The sequence below is a fragment of the Strix aluco genome, chromosome 13 (genome assembly GCF_031877795.1).
Source record: "Strix aluco isolate bStrAlu1 chromosome 13, bStrAlu1.hap1, whole genome shotgun sequence".
NCBI lineage: Eukaryota > Metazoa > Chordata > Aves > Strigiformes > Strigidae > Strix > Strix aluco.
In genome coordinates this window covers 1,412,515-1,437,082 of record NC_133943.1, presented here as the reverse complement: position 1 = coordinate 1,437,082, position 24,568 = coordinate 1,412,515, and the positions used below count along the sequence as shown (strand labels likewise).

The 24,568-nt window shown below is 52.4% G+C and overlaps 1 protein-coding gene across 3 annotated transcripts in view; it reads left to right on the top strand.

Annotated features, from left to right (window-relative positions):
* Positions 1 to 24,568, top strand: part of ARHGAP26 (Rho GTPase activating protein 26) — a 145,884-nt gene that overhangs the window by 33,831 nt on the left and 87,485 nt on the right. For all 3 annotated transcript variants that reach the window (XM_074838129.1, XM_074838128.1, XM_074838130.1), the window contains exons 10-11: positions 971 to 1,065; positions 9,958 to 10,036. In XM_074838129.1, coding sequence (XP_074694230.1) covers positions 971 to 1,065; positions 9,958 to 10,036 — 174 coding nt within the window. The remainder of the gene's footprint in view (positions 1 to 970; positions 1,066 to 9,957; positions 10,037 to 24,568) is intronic.

The following is a 24,568-nucleotide window of genomic DNA, read 5'->3' as shown; positions in this document are numbered from 1 at the left end:
TAGGTTGAATATTAGGAAAAATTTCTTCACCAAAAGGGTTGTCAAGCCCTGGAACAGGCTGTCCAGGGTCAGGGTGGAGTCATCATCCCTAGGGGGATTTAAAAGCTGTGTAGGTGTGGTGCTTAGGGACGTGGGTTAGTGGTGGCCTTGGCAGTGCTGGATTAATGGTTGGACTCGGTGATCTTAAAGGTGTTTTCCAACCTAAACGATTCTATGATTCTAAATATGTTTCCTGGAAAAATGATGATGTCAGGGAACAGGGTGGTCAGCCAAGGTGTCACCAAGAACAGCACAGAGAGCACAGAAAAGTGGCCATCTCCAGGAACTCATTGAGAATTAATTTTCTATTGAGTCATCCGTGGATTTTAAAAATTTCAGAAGGAGCAGTGTCTGTGCTGGCAGGGACTGAGCAGGGATTTTCTCCAGCAGAGGACAGCAGTGCACGCGGATCCTGCCGGATCACTGCTCGGCGTGTCCAAATCCAGTGCAACTTGGATGTGAGAATGGCTTTGTCGTTGATTTGTTATCTAATAAAGATTTTAAGATATGTTTGCTCTCGTTAAGAGTTCTCGTCTGCAGAATGCTGCCAGAAATGCAGCCTGGAGTGAAAATTGACAGCCAGGTCTGTGATGCGTTGTTCAGCAATGGAAAATAAAACCGACTTTGCCCAAAAGTTGTGGTTCCACACTCCCTGCCTGCCTGAAGTGTGGGTCGCAGGGTCCTTAATGCACAAATTTAATCATGTGTGTTCTGAAAGGAGGGCTCCTCGTGAGAGAGTTTGGACTAAACATGTTTGCAAGGTGAAAGACAAGTCCTCATGTCAGATATATAAATATATATTTCTAGCAGGCTGACGTTGCTGTATCCCCCCAGGTTTGAACGTGTTCACTGAAAGCGCAGTGGGTGCTGGGAACACGCACATGGTTGGTTGATTGTTCTCGGCCTTATCTGTGGTTTTGTTTCTTCTCAGGGAGAAGACGAAGCTGTTATCCTCAAATCTTGCACGCGGCGGAAAACCGACTCCATCGAGAAGAGGTTTTGCTTTGATGTGGAAGCTGTGGATCGGTGAGCGCCAAGGGGCACGGTGGCCCCGGCGTACCTGCGGCCGGGGGTGCCGAGGGGACGCGCGCGCTGGCCGTGCGTAGGGAAGGGGTGCACTCATCTGTACTTGGCTTTTCTGGGAAGTTCTTGTGCAGTTTCTGTGTTTCCCTTCTCCTTTAGTCATACCCTCCGTGAATGGAAAGCATTAGTCCATGGAAACACGCTTCTCCCTGGTGCTTCCAGCCAGGTGCTCTCAATTTATTCAGCTAGTGCTTCGGTTTACAAGGTGCCGAGTTTACTCAAGTCTCTCAAACTTTAATGGTGTTTTAGCACTTCTGCAGTCTCTGGCCACGTAAGGTAAATGGTTGCAAGGATGGAAAAGATGCTCTGTGGGTGTTTTGGCAGGGATATGATGCTTCTTTCCAGCGCTGGGTATGTGTTAGAATAACTTCAGCTTTTGTGCTGCAGAGTGGTTGTTACTGGTCTGCTATGGCTGGGCGATAATGGAAGTCCAGCTTGCACCTCCAGGCCCTTCACTTCTTCCTGAAGGTGTAAAATGCTTTCTGATGTGATTTATCACGTAGCAGCTGAAGCAGATGTGTGTGTGGATTCACTCCATAGTGCCTAAGGAACGGGTGCCTGTTATCATATCTAATTAGCATCATGCATGGCTCACATATATAAACAGGGGGACCAGGCTGGGGGTGCTGTTCCACGTGGTATTAGTCGCTGCCCCGTGTCTTCCTCGCTGCAGGACGTTTATGTGGTTTACAAAAGCTCACCCCAAAGTCACTGGATGTCTCTGCCCTCCCAGCTGTGTGCCTGTTCGTGTTCTAGCTGTCCTCCCCTCCGCCGGCCGCTGTGGGAATGTCCAGGAGATCTGGGGAAAACCCGAGCCCATCCAAACCCAAGTTGTTGAATAACGCTGGAATATCCCGCAGTGCCTTTCCCTGCCCAGCCTGTGCTTCAGTGCCAGCCCCTCGCGCTGCCAGCCCAGGGCCTGGAGGGCTTGGGATGATGGAGCTCTGCCTGTGTTGGCGGAGGGATAAGATAACCCCAGGGCTGCCTCCTGCTCTCTGTAGCTGTGCTTTCCTCCAGAACGCTGCAGTATTTCTGCTGACATGGTTTGTGTTTTTTTTTTCCTATGTCCCGAGGATATTTTTTTAAAATGTGAAAAATCAAAATAAAACCGGGAGGAGGAGAAGCCAGCCACCACAATAGTTTTCTTCTGCAGCATGTTCAGAAGCAGCTGAACCTTCCCTTGATGTCTGGAGCCTGCTAGGCAAGGGATCAAGAGCTACTCCAGAAACATGCCTGCTAAATGTAAATAATGGCAGGGGAGCGGCAAAGGAGGGGAAACCTGAGAAATTGCTCATTTCGTGTACACGTTTCTGCTGCAAGAGACTGCCCAAGAGGATGGCGAGAGCAGAAAACAGAAAATAAAAGGCTGGTTTTCCCCCTAGTAGACGGGCAACTCTGCATGGTTTTGGTATCAGAATTTGTCACCAGTTGTCCAAAATAATGGTTATATCCAACATAGTTAACCTAAGAGGAAGAGGAGCCAGCAGGTTTTGCCATGGCCAAAAGAGAGTGTGATGTGCCCGGGATAGTCATGCTGAGCATTGGGAGGTCTGGGCACCGTCGGGGCTTCAGGTGACACTGTTGGTGGCCAGGGTTTGCTGGAGATCGCCGTCCCCTTGCCCGGCTCTCGGGGTTTGGCTGCCTTCCAAAGCAGTGTGTATCGACGAACGATTTCCCTGTCAGCCCGGGATTATCGGGGATTGGCAGCACGCAGATGCCACCCTGCAGCCGTCCTGCCGGAGCCTGGCCCGGCTTCGCTGCGTGCCCCTGGGGGGAGCGCGGGTGCCCGGGAGATGCTGGGCTCAGCCGGGCCCTGCGGGGAGGGAGAAGCGTGCCCGCGGCTCGGGAGGCCCGGCAGCAGCAGGAGGACGCCTCGGGAGGCACTGCTCTCCGTTTCGTGCTGGAGGAGATTGTCCTTGGCTTGAGGACCCGAGCACTGGCAAAAACTCCAGCCCCCACTCTCCCCCCAAGCCTGCTGACCACAAATGACAGGCTGTCTCTGACCGAAGCCTAGCTGCAGCGGGGTCTGCCTCTGTTTTCGCGGAACAGAGAAGGCTGATTTGTGTAGTGGGCTTTTTCTCTTGGGCTGGTTTTTTTTGGTTATTTTTCTTCTTTGGCTTTTTGTTTTGTGTTTTTTTTATTGTCTCTACTAATAGAGAAGTTAGAAACTTGATGTCTTGTTCTTCAGCCCCGCGCAGGAAGTCTGGATGTGATTAAGGCAAACATCCCCAAGATGCTTCTCTGTCTCACATATGTACTGTGTTTTGACTTACAGCAGTTTTCCCCTTTCTTTTCTGTTTGCAACTTCTAAATTCAAATTAGACTTGTAACCAATGTCCAGCAAGAAGGGTCAAGCATCTTGTAACTGGTAGGTGCGTGCAGTCACCTGTCATTAAGCCAGCCCAGGAGACCACTGTGATGCTGAGAAAACCACGTGTGTCTGTGGTGTTCAGAGGGAAGGGTGAGTAATGCCACCCAAGTGCGCTTCTCCTCAGGTTTGAAACTGCCCTTCAAAGGCCTAAGCAGGTGGATTAAGAGAGCAGGAAGATTTTTCTGCACACATCGCTTGCTTCCTATGGACGGGTAGATTGGATTGTCCCTTCCGAAGGACGCGTGGAGCTAGAACACGCCAGGCTGCACGTCTGCCTTCCTCGGCCAGAGCAAGGGGCATTGCTTGCCGCTGTGGGTTTTGGCAGATTTTGGTTTGTGCCCCCCCTCTGTATCTTTCCAGATACGCATCCCCTCGCTGGTCGGTTGGCTTTTCTGGGCTACCTGCAGCCAGCCCCCCTGCAGCAGCATCACGCCAGGGGGATCTGCAGGCTCCGGCTCGAGACCTGCAGCTGTGCGACACGCAGAGGCCGCCGCTGCCTCCAGCGGTGCTGGATAGGTGACATGTCACTGCCTCACAGCATTTGTGCCCAAAACATCTCTCACTGCTGCTCTTAGAGAACCCCGCAGAGGCACCTGCAAGCCGGCGTCCCGCCGGGGCTCCGCAGGGGACAGGCAGCCTGTGCTCCGCTGCAGTGTTTCTCTGTCCCTGACAGTGAGTTACTTGTCTGCGGTGGTGCCACAGGGGCAATGTGAAGTCCACTTTCTCCCCAGGCTCTCCTAAAGCGTATTCCATCATTTTTGAAGCTCTCTGTGCACAGACTGGCTTAGTTACTAGTTTGTTTTATTATGGCCTGACAGGTTGTGTCTGTCTTACTAACAGGGGTAGGGGGATGAAGCAGCACCGGTGGGGCTCAGGACCGAGGTTATCCCTCTGTCTCCTGCTGGAGCTGGCAGTATAAAACCTGTAGTAATTAGGGTTTGCTTCTGTATCAAATCCTGTGCTAACAGCCTCACACACAGCGAAGCACACACGAGGAAATTTCACTTCCTACTCTGGTATTTTTATCTCCTATCACCGTAACATTTACGTAGCTCTTCAAGCTCTGTCCGTGCTAACCCGCGCGGCGTGGTAGGACGCGGTAACCCCGGCGCTGTGTGCCCACACCGAGGGCCCCTGGTCCCGCTCCCGGTTTGCCGAGCAGCCTCGGCTGGGCCCTCCCGCTTCCCGCCAGCCGCACGGCAACGCGCTGCTCAGCCTGGCGTCTGGGGAACTGCTGTGCCTGCAACGTGGGGCGCAGGCTGGGAGCTTTTTAAAGAACACCCGGAGAAGATGTTGCTCGTTAGGAGGGGAAAAAAATTTGTTTTTTCTCCTGTAAAGATGATTCAGCACTACCGAGCTGAAAATCTTGGGCCTAATCTGTTATTACAACACTGTTTCCTTTTCCTGTTGACTGATAAGGAGACGCCGAAGTTCCCAGCACTGAAGACTGAAAAGCTGCGGTACAGGTGTCTGAGAGGTCTAAGAAACCCCTGACACTGCATTTGGAAATAGTTCTGATTTTCAATGTGGGAAGTTAGGAATATTTTATTGCTTTGTTACAGCAAAATTAGCCCCAGAATGGTGTTCTAGTGTGTTCTAGTGTCTGGCTGAAATACATTCCCTGTGTGATGGATGCTGTGTTTTACCGCCGGTGCTCTTTTTTTCTAACTAAACTTATTTGTAGTCTCGGTGCATTAAATCAGTTTTGTAAACAAGGTAAACAGGGATGACAGCCAGTGCCTTACAAAATGAGCCTTAGGAGGAGGAGTATCTCGTTTGGCTGATGACAAAGGCTTTGTAATTTAGGATAATGTAGGTCATTGCTCTAGGCCAGAAGCGAAGCGCTTCTAATACCAATTGGCTTTTATGGGAACAAGAGGTATTCAAAATGTGGGGGTTTGGGGTTTTTGGTCTCCTGGTTGTTCGTAAGGGCAGTAAACTCTGCACGTGGCGCCACTCCCCTGGGGTACTGCCCGTGTGCCCCAAGTCGGCCGGCACCGCGCTCGGGCTGCACAAAGGTTGGCATTGGGGTGGGTGAGCTGCGAGGCGCCTGCCCGAGCATTTCCCTGACCAGATGGTTTTCAGTGGGAAGGTTGTTGGCCTTGCTCGGGGTCTGTGTTTTTCAGACCTGTGTATTTCTTTCCGAGTGCCACCCCGGCTGTGGCGGGGCGCGCTCCCCGCTCCCCAGCGCCGGTGGGGCCGGCAGCTCTCACCGATGCTTTGGACAGCACATGCAATACAACTTGTACTTGTTCCTCTGCCGGTGTTGCCTTTCCAGTGACCTTTTAAAGCGATTCATGGGGTTTTCACTGGCGGGCTGGCAGCGAGCAGATGAAGCTCGTTCCCCCCTTGGCGGCCACGGAGACCCCCGCTGGCCCCCGCCCCTGCGGAGCGAGATGGCGGTGGTTGTACCGGCGGTGCTTTAAGCTTTGCGTGGACAAGCAAGACTTTTCTGAATTCAGGAACAAAGTCTCCCCCTTATTTACATCTTTTCTCATCTTTTGGGACATGTCTGGCTGCTGGTGCCTGGGGCAGCGCCCCACGCCCATGGGGTGCCCTGGGGTGCATGTGGGTGCACCGCTCTGCTCAGGTGGGGACTGCAAATGCTCCGTGCGCTCAGTTCTGCTCGGCCCTCGAGACCCTGGTATTAGTCCCCTCTTATGTTTTTTCATTCAGCAGTTAAGATCGTCTCGGTATGATAAGCTGCTGCAGGAGTTGAAAGTTCTTATCTCTTTCTATTGCTTTCATTATTTGTTTGTTTTTCTGAAAGAAGGAAAAGCTATCGGACTTCTCATTTTCTCTGCGTCACAGCTCCTTAAAACCAGGCTGTTTTTCACAAAAGCTGAGATATTGAGAAAAATTCAAATTTCCTGTGTGGTCTCGTATGGAAAAATCTCTTTAGTTTTTAGATCATAGCATATTGAAAATATACTTTCTTGCAAAGTGTTTACCATGTTCTGCTACCCGCACCAATCAGTTCAGAAATGGATTCCTTCTGATCCCAAAATGTCCCTCTCCCCCCTTGCATCCCAGCAGAAGGCGAAGGGTTTTGGTGCCTGGGGGATGAAATGCGTGATGCAGCATCTAGTAGTGAATCAGTGGGTCCTTTATCTGCTTTGCCACAACAGTTCCTGTTCGTGCATCTTAGCTGTCAGAGCCAGGAGGGCGCCCGCTGTCCTGCTGCCACAGGCTGGGGTCGGCAGACCCCCCTGGGTGAAGGAGGCTCCTCTTGTCCACACCATGTCCCGCTGTGGGAGGGCAGGGGAGCTACAGCGGCAAAATCTAGCTCCGGTGTTCAGGATCAGTTGTGTGTTGGGTGAGGGAACAAAGGCAGATACATTCTGTTTATCTTTCGGGAAAGGAAGTCAGAGAAGGGCCTTCCCTGTCTCAGGCTCTACACTGAATAATTGAGATATCTGTAATCTAATGAGCGCACTTTCGGAAACGGTTGATCTTCAGGGCAGCTGGGTGATGATGAGGCTGGCTGCAGGCAGCGAGCGGGACACGGCTGCGCGCTGATAGCATGAGGAGGATGCTGTTCCAGCGCCAGCCATGCTACCTGACTGTTAAGCACATGGTACCCCATGGGCATCGTCCAAATAAATAATGAATGAGGCGTAATGTGTGGGGTGCATTTTAAATTTATCACAACCAGGAGGACGGTTCTGCTCAGGAAAGTGGTGCAATGGATGCCTTGGCAAATGAACGCTGTGGGAGGAAATGCAGAGCTATTTGCAATGTAAATAGGTTTTTAATTCAGTTTCACAGCCCCTCCCCTCATGCTGTTAAATAAGTTTGACTTTGAAGTGTAGCCCAAAGAGTTGTTATCTGCTCAAAGGCAGAACAAACATTTTCATGTTATCACCTTTTTGCGCTGTGCTTGAGGGAACCTGGCACACCAGATACCAGTATTGTCTCCCCAGGACCTCGTGCTTTGCTAGCTGGCCAGTGTGAATGATTTGTGAACAAATGAGCCATTTAAATTTCTTTGTTTTAAGGTCTTGGCTAAAGAAATCCCAGTATTTCCTTTCCCCATGTCTCCCTAGTTGAGCTAGAGCCCTTCCAGGGCTTTCCACCTGGGGTATCTGTGCCTTCAGCAGCAGCTTGCCTTAAACTCAGACTTAAGCCCTGGCTGAAGGAGGGTGTAGCTGAGTCCTCTGGTCACCCAAGGAAAAGCCTGCTCCTGCTGTGGGGGAAAGATTTGCTGTCAGCCTGTAGCCAGTGCCCCTGCAGCTCCGCAGGTACCAGGGACCATTCCTGAATCGCTTTGTATCTGCACAACAAGGAGCTTTGTTCAGTGTTTTGAAAATATTTGGCGTTGGAAGTTGAACATTTTCTTTCTCAAATGGGGCGATGGTTAAGTGGTTTCCTCTTCCCTTCAAAATGAGTAAACTTCCAAACCACTAAGCTGGTGAGTATTGACTGAGTCACCAATGGGATTAGCGGAGATCAAACTTATTATGTCTGGTTTACTTGGACCTGGGTTTGTGCAAGCCTGAACGCACGGCTTCTGCTGGTGAAATGGTGCTGAACTGCCGTGTGTGTGCCGAAGCCTGCTGTTGGGGTGGTTGGATGGGGAGCAGAGTTAGGGAGAAGGGTTAATCCTTTATTCCTTGCCCGTACCTACATCAGAAGTGCCAGAAGACAGGCCAGGCCCACCACTATGGGAGCCCTGTTCATGTTTTTTTTTTCTAACAGAGGATCGACTCTTACCAAGGACCAAACGACTTTTGCAGAGTGTTGTTGCAACTCATGTTCTCCTGCTGAATCACTTTTGGGAAGTGTGAGCTAGAAATTACCCCTTTTCCCCAGCCTTATCAGTTTTTGAGGATTTAGTACCAAAAGGAGCCTCTGTGCTCTGCTGAGCGCTGTCCGCAGGTGGTTGACTGGCAGCTCCCGAGGTGAAATCACTCCTTCCCTTGTGCCCTGGCAGCCTGCTGCCCCGCGAGGGGTGATCCTGGCTCTCTGTGGCCTTTTCAGAGCCGCTGCGCTTTGCCGCGGATGGGAAGAGCAGCGTCAGGGGTTCTCTGCTGTCGTACTTCCGATGGGTGAAACCCCCCAGGCATTGCTGCGGAGAGCAGACAGGTAACCACCCCGAGCCCGCCGAGTCACGCAGCACCCTGGCTGTGCCTCCATCTCCCCTGTTGCCAGGGCTGCTGCCCGCTCTCCTCCTGCAGAAATAGCTGCTGTGCTCGCTAATGCATCTGGAAATAGCCTGGGAGGGAGCAGAACGACCAGACCAAACAAACAGATCGGGGCTGTCTCGCTGAGAGCAGGGCCTCTGCCCGCTCCCGCTCCCGCAGGCGCTGTGCGGCAGGGCAGGATGCGACCCCTGCTTCAGAGGCTGGAGAACCCGGCCCCAAAGGCGCGAGGGTGGGGGGGGCATAGGACTAGCTAGGTCTGGGTCTGCTGGCTGCGAGGCAAGTGGGGGTGTTGAGGAGGGGAAGCCAGACATCTTGCAGCCAAGAGAGGCGCAGTGAACCGTCAGCCCGTGACGCGACCCGTGGGGGTAGAGCGTTGGCTTCCCCCTCTGTGGCAGGTTCCTCTCTCGTGCAAACACACAGCCCGCACCTGAAGTGGTGCAAATACTCTCCACCATGTTAAATCCACCACCCCCTTGGTGGTTGTGCTTATCAGAGCTAGATAATTGAGTTTTAACTCCCTGTAGGGAAATGGAAAAGGGCTTGAGCTCTGCTTATGGGTGCTAGAGGTGGCATTGGCCAGCGGGTGAGGGCTGGGCTGGTGGTGTCCCCTGGCTCCCCGTGCTTTGTTTGCAGGCATTTGGGCCTGTTCTTTCCCCTTCTCATTAAAATAAGTAATCAAACACAGAGTTATTTTTTGGAGGCTGGATTTACAGTGCGGCTCACGAGCTGTTTGTGTCACGGCGCGGGTGGCAGGGCCGCGCAGGAGTGAGCACCCAGGGGCACCCCAGGACTCCTCGCAGCGCTCCCCCCGCACAGCTGCCGCAGGGACACGCGGCCCAGGATCGCATTGCTGCCCTTACTGCCTGTCACGTCAGCATAGGGACGTGCTCGGGGAGGAAAGCAGAAGGTCCCCCACCATGAGCCGGTGCTTGGGAGGGTGGTGGGATGTGGGGGGCTGGGGTGCATGGGGCTCCTGCTTGTTTGGTTGCCTTCCTTGCCTTCTGCTGCTGTGTGGATGTGCTTAGCCCAAGCGCAGGTGAGCTGGCTGGCTGAAAACCAGAGGAAGAATTTGGCATCCCGCTCTCTTATGCCAAAACCACTGAAAATGCGTGTTAATTGTTGGAGGTACCCTCTGCTCATTTGCTGGCCCTGGCGAGGAGCTGCAGGGACATCCCTGGAGAGGTCAGGCTGGGCTCAGCCCCATGCTGCTGGGGCTTGGCCAGGGAGAGGGTTGTCCTCTCTCTCTCATGGGAAATTTATCTTTGTCATCTTTGTTTTCCATCCTGCAGTTTATTTATGGTGTTCCCTTTATCTCCGCAGGCCCGGCGTGATCACCATGCAGGCGCTTTCAGAAGAGGACCGAAGGCTGTGGATGGAGGCGATGGATGGCCGGGAACCGGTGAGCAGAAATATTAGCGAAAAAGCGTTGGAGAAAATTGTGGAGAGCTTTTCGTAGCCTGGGGCAGATTGTTTGCTGTGAAGCAGGCTGTCACGCAGCGCCTGCCAGCCGGTGCAAGAGCTGTATCCGTGGGGCAGCTCACGCCTTCTGCCAAGAGAATAGTTTAATCCCTTGGTTAAATATTTGAGGTAATACTGTATCTCCTGTGCTTGGATTGCTTGAAGGTGCGGTGGAAAGGAGGAGGGTAGGCTTGGCCAGCACAAACACGCTGCTGTGCTGTGCTGAAAGGAAAACATGGCAAAAAGAGCAGTGGAAGAAAATACGCTGTAGATTTCCAGGGCTTTTTGAGTCCTGCAGCTCATCTGGCAGCTGTTTCTGGGTCTTGCAGAGAATTGCAGATTTCATGTGAGCAGAGGAGCATAGCCCCTGTTCCCTGCGCTCTGCGATAGTCTCCTCACTGCTGTGCTCGCTCCCGCCGTGCCAAAGCTGCGCAGGCTTCCTCACCTCTGGAAGGGATTAGGGAGGTTTTCAGAAAACTCATAGCTGTTTTTTTTATTTTCTAATGCGTCTGCAAGCTTCTCTGCCAAGCTCGAAGAGCTTTGGCTGGTTCTGACTGGGTTCCCTGGGAGGGACGCTGGTGCGGGCGCTGTGTTGTGCCGGTGCCGTGGCCCTGCCGGGTTTTGGCGCGGCGGCTGTCCAGCGATGACCAGCAAACGCAGCGCCGCCAAGCAGCCCTCGTATGCAGAGCGGGACTAGAAGGTGGCCTCTTGTGCCTTGGCATGGCCAAAAGTGTAGCAGGATCCGAAGAGAAACTTTGCGGATTGCAAGAGTGGCCAGGGCTGTTAGGGACAGCCCGTACGTTTCTGGAGTAGGTGTTTGTGCTTCCGGGCTTGAGTCAGGCTCTGGCAGTCGGAGAGTCCTCGCGGGGAGCAGGGTGTCCTGTCTCAGCACAGCCCCATGGCCACAGACTGGTACTGATTTGAGCAGCTCCCCCCCTGCCCCCAGGCCACGAAAAAGTCCTTGTTTGTCAGAAAAAGCATTTGTTAAAGCCAGGTGAGACATGGATACATGTGGGCTGCTCAACGAGTGCCTGAAAGCACAGGCTGGGCTTAGGCAAACACATTCAGAGGTCTAGGAGGCTGTGTGTGCGTGAGGGTGCTGCCCTGGATTTCAGATAAAGCATCTCATTGTGGATTACAGCCAGGTCTCAGCCTGGAATCAAAGATCCATTGGGTAATTCAGGTGGGACGGGACCTCAGGAGGTTTCCAGTCCAACCTGCTCACAGCAGATTGCTCAGGGCTTTATCTGGTTGGGTGCTGAAAACATCTGAGGAAGGTGACTGCTCCCTGGGCTCCAGCTCTGCTGCTTGGCCATTCTCCTGGAGGAGAGTTTCTCCTGATACCCACTCTGAACCTTTCCTGCTGTCGCTTGCTCTCCTGCATGCAGCGCTGTGAGGAGCCTGGCTCTGCCTCTCTGCCGCCTTCCTCGTAGGAAGGGTGGGCCAGGTCCCCACACAGCTTTTCCTTCTCCAGGCTGGATAAGCCCTGCTCCCTCACAGGGCGTGTGCTGTGAGCGTGGACCTATCTCTGACGGTCACCACAGCTCTGCCGTGTTGGGTTTCCTCCCTGCAGCAAAATGGTGCTTCTGGGACAGAAATGCTCAGTTACACCTGCAGACGTACTGTTTCCAAGAACAGGCACTGTGGGACAGGCAGGCACAGAGGCAAAAAAGGCCTGAATGTGTGTGGTGTGCGCGGGACAGCCTCTGCTCCCTTTTTCTGTCGTGTTGAGAAGGGACCTGTGTTTGGGGGAGCCACCTTGGCTCTTGCCCCAGGTGGCCCTGCCCTGGGGCAGCTGTAGTGGGAAGACACTCGGGTGTAAGACATAGCAGCCTCTCCAGTTCCAGCGTGCAAGCTGTCTTGTTGCCTCCTAAGTTGACTCCTACCTCCATTCTGGTGGCACCCGGAGACAGGACAATATTTTCAATTTCTTCAGAAACAAAGTGTGTGTTCTTGCTCCTAGAATCAAGCCTTGTCCTGCTGCAGCCTGCTCCCCCGCTTCCCACTGCCTCACCTCCTTGTTGCGAGGATGTGAAAGCTGCAACGAGGATGATGTGAGGATTGTTGCCAGGCTGCGAAAGCCACGTGAATACGGTCAGCCAGTTGCATTTTGACCTGCTGATGTTACCAGCATTTGGCACAACAGTAGAGCTGGGCTGTGAGGTTCAGGTTGCAGAGGTGCAGCCGGGGATTTTGCGTGTTTGTGAAGTGCTGCACACGTGAAAGGTGCTGTGGAGGATGGCCTGGATTATCCTGTTTCAGAATCTGGTTATGCGAACTCCTTCAAAAACACACAGGTCTTCGTGCCGCCACCTGCGTATTTCTGTTCTTCCCTATCATGCCCATCAGCTCAGGGTAGCTTGCTCGTCCAGCACGTCAAGGATTGTTGCTGCGCATTAATGCAATACCTCATGGCACTGAAATGCTGGTGGCGTTTAAACCTGGCCTTCCAGGTGTGCTGCGGGAGCCCTGGGAATGCAGCCTCCATGGAAATGGATCCAAGAGGCATTTTACTGGTAAAGATGGTGTGTGCTGACAGACGAGGTAGCTCCTTGTCCTCAGTTATCCTCCTCGATCCATCAAAAGTGGAGTTGTTGTCTGTTCTGTTTGGGTTCTTATCTTGCAACACCAGGGTGTAGGATGTTACCTACTCTGCAGAGATTTCCTTGAGCAAGAGAGAAGGATTTAACCTCTGGACTTCTAGAAATATCCATTCTATGCTTTGACTATATTACTGTAACCAAAAAACCCTACTGGAAAGAATGTCTGGTTTTCCTTTGATTTGAATAGAGTGTGGGAAAGATTGGCACAGTGGGGACAGTAATTCCATGTGCAAATTCGGACTGTGGAGAGAATAAAGTGGCCTGGAGTTTGTTTCTTAATTATAATTAAAAAACTAAAACCAAATGTTGTATTACATTTTAGTAAGATCTAAACATAGAATGTGGGCTGCATTAGCCAAGACATTTGTCACAACTTGAAAAGATTTATTATATATCTTGCAGTCAAAGCAGTCTCCAGATAGCTATCATCAGTCTGTTAACTCTTACCACTTGTTATTAATTTGGCTAAACCCCCTGTGTTGACTTTGGGTTTTCTTTTATGTTACAGAGGCTGGAAATAGGAGAAAATACTAACTCCATAGCAGAGCCATTGCATTCATTTTTGTTAGGATATTCAGGATAAGTTTCCTATGGTTTTTCTCCTCTGGTGATGCAGTTTGCTAATGTATATGGTGGAGGCCAGAGTGATTCTGAAACTTTGTTGGAGCCGAAGTCAAAAATAAAAGCTGTGTTGGCTCATGGCAGCGGCTGTGGTAGGCTGTAGGATTAAGAGAGGCACAAATTAGGCTGTTTGCTTTGTGGCAAAGAACTGAACAAGATAAGCGTTTTAGTAAGGTTGTGGCTTTGCTTGCCAAGTCTGCAGCGAGCATGCCAGCCAAAAGGGAGATGTCGGTGTCAGCGGTTCCTGCTCTTACCCTCCTGATCAGGTCGGTAATCTTAGAAATCACTCTCACGTCAGTGAGGGCAGAAGTGGGGTGCTGGATTTGAAGTGTTTGGGACATGAAAGCGCTTCTCCAGGAAAGCGATCCTCGCGAGGTAAGGGTGTGTAGAGGGTTAAGGATATGAAACATGTTCGCTCGTATCCCCGTTAAGCTATATTAATCCGGAGTGGTGATGGAGAAGTTAGTGTTAAACGGCAAACGCAGCAGGCTGTGATCCTGTCGGAGTGCGTAAGACATGGATGGGATCTGAGCAGTGCTGTTCTGGCGCTCGCATCGTGCTGCCCTTTGCTCGATTTGTTTTGTTTGTCTTTTTTGTTCTTTAAAGCAATACAAGTCTATAAAAATACAGCCAGCCTTTCCTATCAGAGTTGGTTTTGTTAGTGCTGTACAGCCGAGTGCGCCGTGGGCTGGGGGCGAGCAGTCGGTCTCATGCCCTTGCCAGGGAGGGAGGAAGGACTCTGAAATGGTGACACATCAGCAGTGCCTTCTCCTTTCCTTCAGCTCCCCTTACCCTCTCTTCAGTTCTTTAACATAATCTGCAAGTTCGCAAAGGCAAGAACAAAGTACAAAGTCCCTCCTGTGCTTCGGGAAGCTGGAGGCTGGTCACTGGATGGAAAGGCAGGGCAGCCTGGCAGAAGCTTTTTGTCCTGGGACCTCCCAGGGGTCGGACCTGTCGTACTGGAAGGGCCCTGTTCCTCCTCGCACTCTTAGTGTGATGAAGCTCTGTCCTCTGGAGAGCAAATAAGGTTTCTGCTCCCGTTCTGGAAAACAATTCCAGGACCTCACCACTCTGATGTCTAGAAACCTTCCCAGGGTCTCCTGCCCACCCAGGTTTGGTCGTGTCTGCTCCTCCGTGAGAGGATGCTGGGCTGCGCGGCCGCCGAGCGGGCGAAGCTGAGGGCTGTGGGGGACAGTTGAGTGGCACCAGCACAAGAACTTGGAGCCTTTCCTTGGCGGTGGGGTGTGAAACAGCCCCGTTTTGCAGGGTGCCGAGGGCTCTTGCTTGCAGCCAGTGGGAGCTCGGGGCGATCAGACACATCATGGCGGGCGTGAAGGACTCAATTTCCTTTCTGCAGCCGTCTCAGGGCTCCCGGCCACGACCCAGCTCAGCTCCTCCTTGGCTCCACATCTGCGAGGGCCACCCTGAGCCTCGCTGGGGCCGTGGCGGCCGCCCTGGCACTGGGTGACGGGGTGATGTTGCGTCCCTGCGCCGCGTTGGGAGCGGAGCTCGGGCTCGTCACGCTCGTCCCCCAGCGCCGCGGGCAGCACAAAATGGAGCAGGGCGAGCGTGGGAGGAGGCCCTACGGCCGCTCTCCACTAGATGGCAAGCTGAGACCAGCCCGCTCATTGCACTTGTGCCCCAGCGGGGCTAGGCCAGCCCCCCCCCGCATGCCCAGGGGCTCTGCGGGGTGTCTGGGGCAGCCCTTGCCCACTCGTCCCGGGGGGCTGTGGTTTGGGGGAGCGACATGTCTCCCCAGAGCCAGTGCCTGCCACCCAGCTCCCATGGCCAGGGCTCTTCATACTGCACAGGGTGGGAAAAGCACTCACTTCCCAGTTTTGTCCCCAAAACCCGGCACAGCCCAAAATTAGAGCCGCTTCCCCCCGCTGTTCCTCTGCCTTCCTTCCGCTGCTGCCCCCAAACAAGCAACTGATAATTTTGGGGGCAGGCAGTGTTTAATCAGGGTAAATTGAGGGGAGGTGAGCGCAGACCTTCAAAATTTGTCAGGTCTCTCAGCGTCTCCCTCCCTCCCCAGCCATGGGGGTCCTTCCCCCCTCCTCTCCCTCCGTGGTCTCCAGGCCTGAGGCTGGGCGTTTCCATGGTGACCACTGCCACCATCTTGCGTCACTCTGGTTTGGGCCTGGGGTGTCCCGGGGTCCCTGCGGTGGATGCCGGGATGTCCTGCTGTGGTGGGACCCGCGGTGGTGGTTGATTTGGTGTGGTGAGAGGAGCAGAAGCTCCCACCACCGTGGGCCTAGTCCCGGCCCCTCGGCCGCGCTCCCGCTCTGACCGTGGCTCGGTGGTGCTGGAGCTCCTTCAGCGTTGCTGCTCTGGAGATGTAGTGTTGTGTTTTTATAGCAAACCCCAGCGTAACAACAAAGCCCAGCCTTGCATTCCTGTCCAACACGCAGCACCCTCGCCTCCCGCCTCCTCCTCGGATATTGCTTCTGGGAATTCTTTCTGAAATTGTTTTTCATTTTCCATGTCTAATTATACAAAATGGTGAGAGATTTATTTCCCAGTGGAAATGATGTCTTTTGAACTCAATCCAGTGCTTTCAACCTCGGCATTCCTGTCATTTTGGCTCATTCAAAAAATAAATTAACTTGAAGGACTTCAGTCCCAACACCCGCGCCGGCACGGGGGGCGGTTGGGCACCAGCCACCCGCCTTCCCAACCTCCTCGTATTGCGCCGGGACTCGCTGCGGATCTGCTTTATTGTTTTAATTCATCTCATCTCCCACTCCTCGGAGGTCACTTTCTTCTTCTATATTGGTTTTGGTACTGCACTCATTACCTCTGTAGCTAAGTGCTTCCAACAGAGCTTGAAAAACCCCTCACTGATGGAGACGGCACCAGCGATTTGTGCTTAGGATGGCGTGTTTGCAGCTGCTGCTGCACCAGCCTCGGGCAGGACTTGGGGACCAACTGCTCTGGCTACCGATAATGTCAGCAGCGCTTTTCTCTGAGGGCACTGGCTGTAAATTGGTAGGCACTGAGGAAGGTGAATTATTAGAGGCAGTAGAAAAATCCTCACCCAGAACATCTTTGACCACAGGTGGTCTTTGGCTGTTCTCTCGTTGCATGGGAGAGCCTGTGGGCGAGGTGTCGGAGCGATCATCGTGTTTACACTTCTGATGCTCTCCAGGGTTTGGTCCGTGTCTGTCTCTTCAGAGTGTTTCCTCGCAGCCTTTTCCCTGCTGATCTTTTTGCCCTCTCGATCCCATGGATGTGTGTTTCTGTGGGCTTTCCAGTGAAAGATGGTTATTTGTGTCTGCTTTATCTTGCAGTTTTTTCGTGGCCTTCGTCCTGTCCGGGTTTGTTTGCTTATGGCAAATTCTTTCTTTCTGTTGTTTTCCATGACCTGACTCATTCCAGTTGCTGCTTCTCCATCTCCCTGTCTCTCTTTGCTGAACAGGACATTTTTTCCCCACTCTGCCCCCTCTCAATCTCTAAGTTTCTACTGTTTGCTTTTTCTCTTTGCCTCTAATTGGCTCCCTGACCCAGACAACCTAGTGAACTTTCCCTGAACCGCAGCTGTGGGCTTGCCCGTGCTCTCGTGCCGCCTGGGAGCATCGGAACTGCCTCTGAGAGCAGCACCTCTGCCTCGGTGAGGTCTGTCCTGTGCAGCCCCACTGCCAGCTTGGCAGCAAAGCCTGGCCCACTGGAGCTTCTGCTTGGCTTTTTTGCATCCCACAGTTCAAGACTTTTGCCTCAAAAAGTTCTTTGTCCTTTCTGGGGACAAGGTGGTAGAAAAGGATCCTCAGTGAATCAGCCAGCGCTTTCAGACTGAATGATAATTTGTCATGTTCCATGTTAGTTTTTGTATCACATGCTCTTAGCGCTGTTCCCTTCTCCCTCTTCTGTTTCATAACCTATTTTAAGCCTATAAAAGCAGTAACTTTACATTGAGTTTATAAGCTTTTATTTTGTTTCTAAAGCGCTTAAGCCAGTGAGGTCCTAGGCCTTGACTTCAGGCTTTTATTTATGGTTCCAGCAAATGCTGCTTCAGTGGTTGATAGCTTACCCAGCCAGAATCACTGCTGCTTCAGGCTGACTGTTTTTTGTCCTGTGCTTAAGAAGCTGATAAAGAGAAAAATACTGACAGAGGCATTCTAGATCATCTTAAAAAGAGAAAAGGGCCCTCGGACTGCTTTTGCACACCTAAAAGTGCTATCCCAGCCGCTTTCAGAAAGCTTGTGACCTCTTCTCTTTCTTCTAGCTCAGCTGTGGGGACATCCAGGAGCAAAGCAGTGGCTGCTCACTGGTTTCCATCTCCTGTGCATGAATCCCTCGTCATTTCTTTAACACAATCTTTGCTGTAGCCAGCTTTGCCGTGACACTCTTCGTTGAGGTCTGTGCTGCACAAATTGGCTTTGAAAGTTGGACTTTACTTGGAGACGAGGGTGGTTGGTCCCATGACATGAGTTGGGTTCCGCTCTCCCTTTAGATGTTGGTTCTGCTGGGGAAGCATTGGCAGCTGCACGTCTGCTCTCGTATTATCTTGCTGCTGATACCCCTGAGGCAGACTCACGGAGGAGGAGGGCTGGGGTTCTGAGCGCAGGTCACAGATCTGCACCCCCCTTCTGTGTGGGACACCCACCGACGGCTGCAGCTTTTCTTTTCCTTCGGTTCAGGCCAGGAGGTGAGGGGGGTGGTGAGACATGACTTGAGTTTGCAGAGTCCCTGGCAAAAGCCGGTTAATGGAACTTGAACTGCAGCGTGCTGGCGACGAGTGCGGTGTGTGTGTGAGCAGGAGGGATCAGCTGACATGTGGTAACGTGTCTGTAAGTCTGGGCCTGGATGGGTGAACCAGCTTAAGAAGAGGTTGCAGAGTGGTTGCATCAAGTGATTTCACGTTCGCACTGCTCTGGTGTGAACCCGGCTGCCCACCCGCCAGCCACATCTGTCCAGCTGTGTGGGGAGACACAAAGCACTTACTGGAGTGAAAGACCAGAGAGAGTACGTTTGCTTGCCTTTCCTCCCTGCTCTTGTATCACCTCTGCTTAGAGATACTTGAGCAGACAATTCAAGGAGCATGTAGAAATTCATGGAATAGCTCCATGTTAGTAGAACAAACTTCTCTGCCAGTTTGATTAGACTATTAAAGTATTTTATTCCACTTTAAAAATTAAAGTAATTAAGTTCATTGTACAATCAGTTGCAAAACTGGCCTCTTTCTTTGCTTCCTCCTTTATTGGTCCTTGCGTTTCATTTTGAGCAGTGATTTACTGTCCTGCTACACTCCCACCATGGTCCCTGACCCAGGCTTTTTCCTCCTCCTACCTGCAGCATCAGAAGAAAGTCCGCCCTTCGAAACTCCAGCTGTTTTAAAATCATCTTATTTCTGTCCTTCTGGTCCCTTTCCCGTGCCACCCTCGGTTGGCCGCTGCTGGCAGACCCCCTGCAGCGCCGTGCCCGTGCGGAGCCGGGGAGCGGGGCTGGGCTCTGGCAGGAGCAGGCGGGCTGCGGGCACAGCGCTGCTGGGGAGGGCAGCTCGTGCGCCGGGCTCGGGCTGCAGCGGCGTGCAGGGTGGACATGCCCCACGCCGACCCTCAGCCAGCGTTTGGTGGATGCCACGTGGTAGAAATGCTCCTCGTGGTGCTGTGTACGTGCTGAGGGTGAGTAGTTTCCCGGGGGGGCGTTATTAGCGCTTTGGAATTTCAAGTCATGTCTGGAAAGGGGTAAATGTCCTGCTGCAGTTTTGGAGAGGGGCACTGAGAGCATTCAGGTCTCTGTCGGGCTGGCTCCCAGCACCAGGGAGGCGAAGGGGCACTGCGAGCCCTGCATGGCATCCCGGGGCTGCTCTAGGAAAGCACCTCGGCAGCTGCCCGGGGCTCACAGAGGCTTCCTGGGGCTCGCAGAGGTCTCCCAGGGTGCGGAGGGCAGGGTTGACGAGTGTGGGATCGTGGTCCCCTTCCTGCTGACTCCCCCAGAGCCCCGGGGTCCCCGCCATGGGCTGCGCTGCCAGCACACCCGCCCCGACGGCTGAGCCGGTGTCCCCCCTAGCATCGAGGTTTAAAAGTGGTCTTGCCTCAAAGATGTTGCAGTCTTGGCGTTAAACCACCAGCCATTGTTCAGAACAACTGGGCAGTGTCAAACTTCTTTTCACAGAGGAGGAACGCGAGGCATGTCTGTGTTACAGTTATTTTAAAAATAAAGATGACACTGTCATTTAAAATTAGGTTGGTTTTGATGTGTTCAGGCTCCTTGTTCGTCAGTAGACGTTGAAAGGAGGAAGGGCGTGTGTGCTTGCGGGAGAGAGGGAGAGTGAGAAGCTGGCTGGACTCCAGTGCAGATAGCTGGCGGAGGAGGATGTGCAAGTTGTTGCTCAAGCATCCTAGAAAACTTAGGGGAAGCTGTTAAACTAGTAGAAGTTTTCACTCTTAATCAGTCACTTGAGTGATCTGAACATATCTGCTCCGCTGGACTTGCTTAAAAATGCTGCTCTGTGAAACTTTAAATGCTTTAGTTATTCCAAAAATGTATTTTTCTAAACCAGTTGACCTTTAGTTACATTATTCTAGAGACTGCTGTATATCGAACATGCTTTGCTCCCCGGCGCTTCCACCTACCCCCATGTTTTTTCTCCCAAAGTGTCTGCTGCTTGATTTTTCCTTTCCTACCCATGCTAGGTTGGTAGTTTGACCCAGGTGATTTTTTTCCTTAGGTTGACCCAGGTAATTTTTTTCCTCGGGTGACAAACACAGCGGGTTATATAACTGCGCTGAGCTAAGCAGTCCAGATGGCTGGCGGGTAGCCCGGTCGGCTTCGGCTTTGGAAGCTCTTGGGAATGCCTGCACTTGTAATAAAACGTGGGCTTGTTTTTAATTAGAACCATCATTTAGTTCAGCATGGAGAGACAGAAGAGCAAGACCCGTGTAGAGGATTCAAGCCCCCAGATGCTTCACTTTTGATAGATATTTTTTTTTTTTTTTGTCTTTTAATCAGACTCAGGCATTGGTGGAAGTTCTGAGCTGAAGGAGGGGGAGAGAGAAGGAGGGAAGCGAGGTGGGGGGGTGGCTCCGACTGCAATGCATTAGTTCAGTGCTGAACAGTAGGTTGGGAGGGAAGGAAGGAAGGAAGGAAGGAGCTGCCAGGGACCCTGGGCCACCTTCTTCCAAATGAACAGCCCTCGTTTGAATGACATAAACCAGCATTTCACAGCGGGTTTCTGCTGCCCTGCCAAGTCTTTCACTTGGGAAGCAAAGGCATATTTTTTCCTCCCCTCCCCCTGCAGGGAGGTTTGCAGGGATGTGGGCTGGGAAAGATCTTACTCCTATCTGTATCGTTCTGGCTCAGAGAGCAAGGAAGGTTATTTCTAGCCACAACACAGTGTAGTCTAGCTCTGAAAATCCTGCTTGTAGTACGAAAACCTGGCTCTTGGACAGAATTAGAACAGGGTTGATAAGGCAGAGCCAGAAACAAGGGCTGATTTCATCAAGGTTGCCAGGTGTCCTGCTTTTAACAAGGAAATATGCTTTTTTGTACATGAGCCTTCCTGCTCTGTGCTTTGCTGGCATCCTGCTACTGGGCTGTGTCCCAGCATAGCAGCTCCACACTGGTGTGCCAAGCTTGCTCAGGCGTCAGGTGCAGAGGATCTGCCTGGCGTGGTATGGACCCGTGCCCATCTTGCTCTTTTCTTTTTCTCTTTCTTCCTTCCTCTTCCCCGCTTCCCTGTTGCTGTGGGGGGCAGGGGGTGCGTTGTCTTCCCCTCCTCAGGCGTGCCCACCCCAGCTCATGTTGGGGAGCCCCGGGTGCTCTGACCCAGCTCTGGGCACTCCTGCGTACGCTGCAGGAGATGGGACTCTGCGGGGATGGGGCTGGGAGCCTGCGGCCGAGCAAACAGCCCCTGCTTGCTGGGGTGTTGTGGTGCTGCCCTGAGTCACGTTCAGCTCTGGGTGGCAGCAGGTGGGGCGTGGGGACAACAGCAGGGCTGTCGGGGTGCTCGGCGGCTCCGGAGGCTGGAGGTGGCTCAGGGTGCATTTCCATGCACGTGTCGATCCCCGTCTGGGGACGGTGGGAGGCGGGGAGCCTACTCCCCACTCCATCCTCGGCTGCTCATTCTCTATTTCTCTGGTGCTGGACCAACCATTTGTGTGCCCACACTGTGAACCTGATCTGGCTGCAGGCTGTCAAGTAATAATAATCCTAATAACTGGCTTGCTAGATTAATTTTCAGCTGGATCAGACTCCCTGTGCGGCTGTGTAGGTGGGAGAGCGTGGCTGCGAGCGTGCGGAGGGCGAGATGGTTCCCTTCAGCTGCAGGGCGGTGTTAGATGAACCGAAGCCAGGTGTGAAACCATCATTATGCTGCTGCCTGCGGGGCTGAGCGGGGGCACCACGACCTCCCGCGGGCACGCAGGCAGGAGGACGCGGGGCATTCGGCATGCTCTGCAGCTCCGGTGGCCCTGCCTTGCTGTTTGGGTGAAATGGCACAGCAGGAGCGTCACTGTGGCAGCCAGAGCAGTGAAACAATGCACAAAGTGTTCCTGGCAAGGGGAGCGCTCGCCTGGGGAGTGCTGTTTTTTCTGGGGTTCCCCAGAGCAAGCTGCCGTCCGTCTGCAGGGAAGCACCTTCTCCCCTCTTCCCTCCTGCGGCGTGGGAGAGCAAAGCAGAGGAACCAGCTTCTCCCACGTCGCTCCCGAGGGAAAGGGGCTCCCGGTCTGTGTGACCAGGCGAGGGCAGGTAGGGAGGGCTGGAGTCTGCCTGGCTTCATGAAGGCCAGTTCTGGCAATAACATGGAAAGACACAAGTGCAGTAATAGCCACAGGAAAAGAAAAGTGAGCAGTAACGTGCCTGGCCAGAAGAAATGGATAACCCAGATTGGCCTTTCTCTGGAGTCCCTGAAAGTGCTTCCATCCAACAGCAGTTTGGGGAAGTGAGGAGGTAACTCCTTATAGTCTTCACAGTCAGAGAAAATGTGCCACACGTATGGGCTAAGGTTAGGCTTGAAAATGCTAATTTTTCACTTTATTTTTCCCTTGAATTGCTATGAAAATAATGGAGTATTTGGCAGTAAAAATAGCAGAAACAAAATAACGCCGCCTTATCTTTTAAGCTGAACGTGCTCAATAATTCACTGAAGTTTTGCTCTTTTGAAGTCACTGAGAGTTACCCAAGATCTCCACACAAAGCCTGTTTGTCCTTACGTACAGCACCCGCACTACACTTCATCAGAGGGGATTTTCATGTGCTGCCAGAGCTTTAAGTGAGCACAAGAGTTAGTCCTCTCCGGCCTTCTACAAGCACCTGAGCACTGTGCCACATCATCCTGAAGGGATTTCTGTCCAGGCATTGCAGGATAATTTTCATAAATCTTTTCCTTAATGGTTGCTGCTTCTCAGGCTTCCAACTCCTTGTGTAGGATTGGAAACAAATTCTCCAGGATGGATCTTGATTTGTTTCAGTGCGTGTTGTGCTCCGAAGGGGACGAGGGCTTTAGGATCTGGACTGCGGGGAGTCATCAGGTGCAGCGTTGGTGTCCAGGTGAGAAAGAGGTTAAGAGAAAAGGCTTGTTCCAAGCAGATGGGCTGTCGTCCCTCTCACGCAGGGCAACTGAACGGGTAGGAAAAGGGATGTGCAGGAGTCCCAGCGCGTGTTACTGCTGCGGGGCTGAGCGGGTCCTCGTGCAGCGGCTGCTTTGCAGCTTCAGAGCGCTGCAGACACCACCCCACCAAGCACCATCTGAGTCAATCCGAGTGGCTGGACTCCAGCCTGCATGCTGTTTTTCACCCTGTTTTCCTTTTGTGTTTACAAAAAGGTTGAAAAATACCCGTGTAAGTCTGTGCTCCTCCTGCCCGTGTCTTCACAACCTGTCCTTGGGTGGCTGGCAAGCCAGCTGGACTACTGATTCTGAGGGAATATAACGATTTCTATTTATACTCTTTTGGCTTGTGCATCTTCTGAGCCAAAAGTTGAAAAACTCGTTCGTGGTTGTTTTGAGGATTTCTGAATATGAATCACAAGGAAATTGCATAACACTGCAGCATTTCCTCCTATTGCTCAGGGCTTTGCAAACACTGCGCTCCTCCAGGGAGACCAAGGAAATCTGGCAGGACTGGCCTAATCTGACAGTAGTTTTAGTCTGAATGGAAAGTCTGGGTTGAAGGGTAGGTTCCAGTGCTACTAAAAGGAGTGTGAGGTGGAATCTTCCACGCCTGGACACAGACTAGGCGACCAAAATGGTGGGTTCCTTCTCAAATGGTGATTTGAGATCAAATGGTGATGCCTCTGCCTGCCGCTGCAGGGTTGCCGGCCCCGCGGCTGGTTAGGGCTTCTAGAAATCACTGCTGCCTCCCACACAATTCTTTCCTCTAGATTTTAGCCATTTGGGCAGCATTTCATGCCAATGTTGGAACCTGAAAGGTTTTCGGGACTGTGCTGAACACTGTGCAACCTCCAAGGGATACATTGGGCCATTTTGAATTTTAAATAAAAACCTGCTCTGTATATGAAATGTAGCCTATTTGTATAAAGGATGTGTGCACACATGCAACTGCTGTATGAAAGCACAGTTAATTTATTGTGGAGGTTAATAGACATCATGGGTGGCCAGTGGGAACCCTGAAATGAGGAAATAAACATCAAATTACTCAACATCATCTTTTCTTAGTTCCCCTTCCAAACCGCAGCTACTTCCTTTTCCTTTTCTTTTCCCACAATCCAGTTTCATCCTGAACGCCCCACATACCTGTTTGCTCTTTGTGTGTGCCGTTTGTTTAGGATCAGGTTGGGAAACGGATGGGTTGGATTCTTCTTGACTGATCTGTGCGCAAGCAGGAGGTGGCATCGGGCTGGGAATGGTGGTTGCAGAAGGATTTTAGGCTACAGATCGTGGCTATTGGGGTATTTTTGATTATGAAAATCCACAGTTTATGTTTGTGTTACCCACAGCGCCAGTGTAGGTGTTTCTACATGGAAATGATGGCACTGAAGTTTGGGGGGGGGGCTGGAGCGGGTCCCGCGGTCTGCATTGCTTCTTCTGGCCATACTTGGCTCCACGGGGTGTTGGAGACGTGAATCAAGGAGGAAGCGATGGACCGTGGCTGCGGGGAGGACGCAAGTGAGTGGGCGCACCAGCAGCCAGGGAGCGGGGCGGCTCGGCACGCCCCTGAACATCGCAGGCCTCTTAATCATCTCTATAAAACTGTTTCCTCTGCAAAACATGGTGTGTAGCTGGTGAAATATTCCACCGGGAAGAATTAACTTGTTCTTTGATCGATTATCTTAAATATTGAGTTAATAAC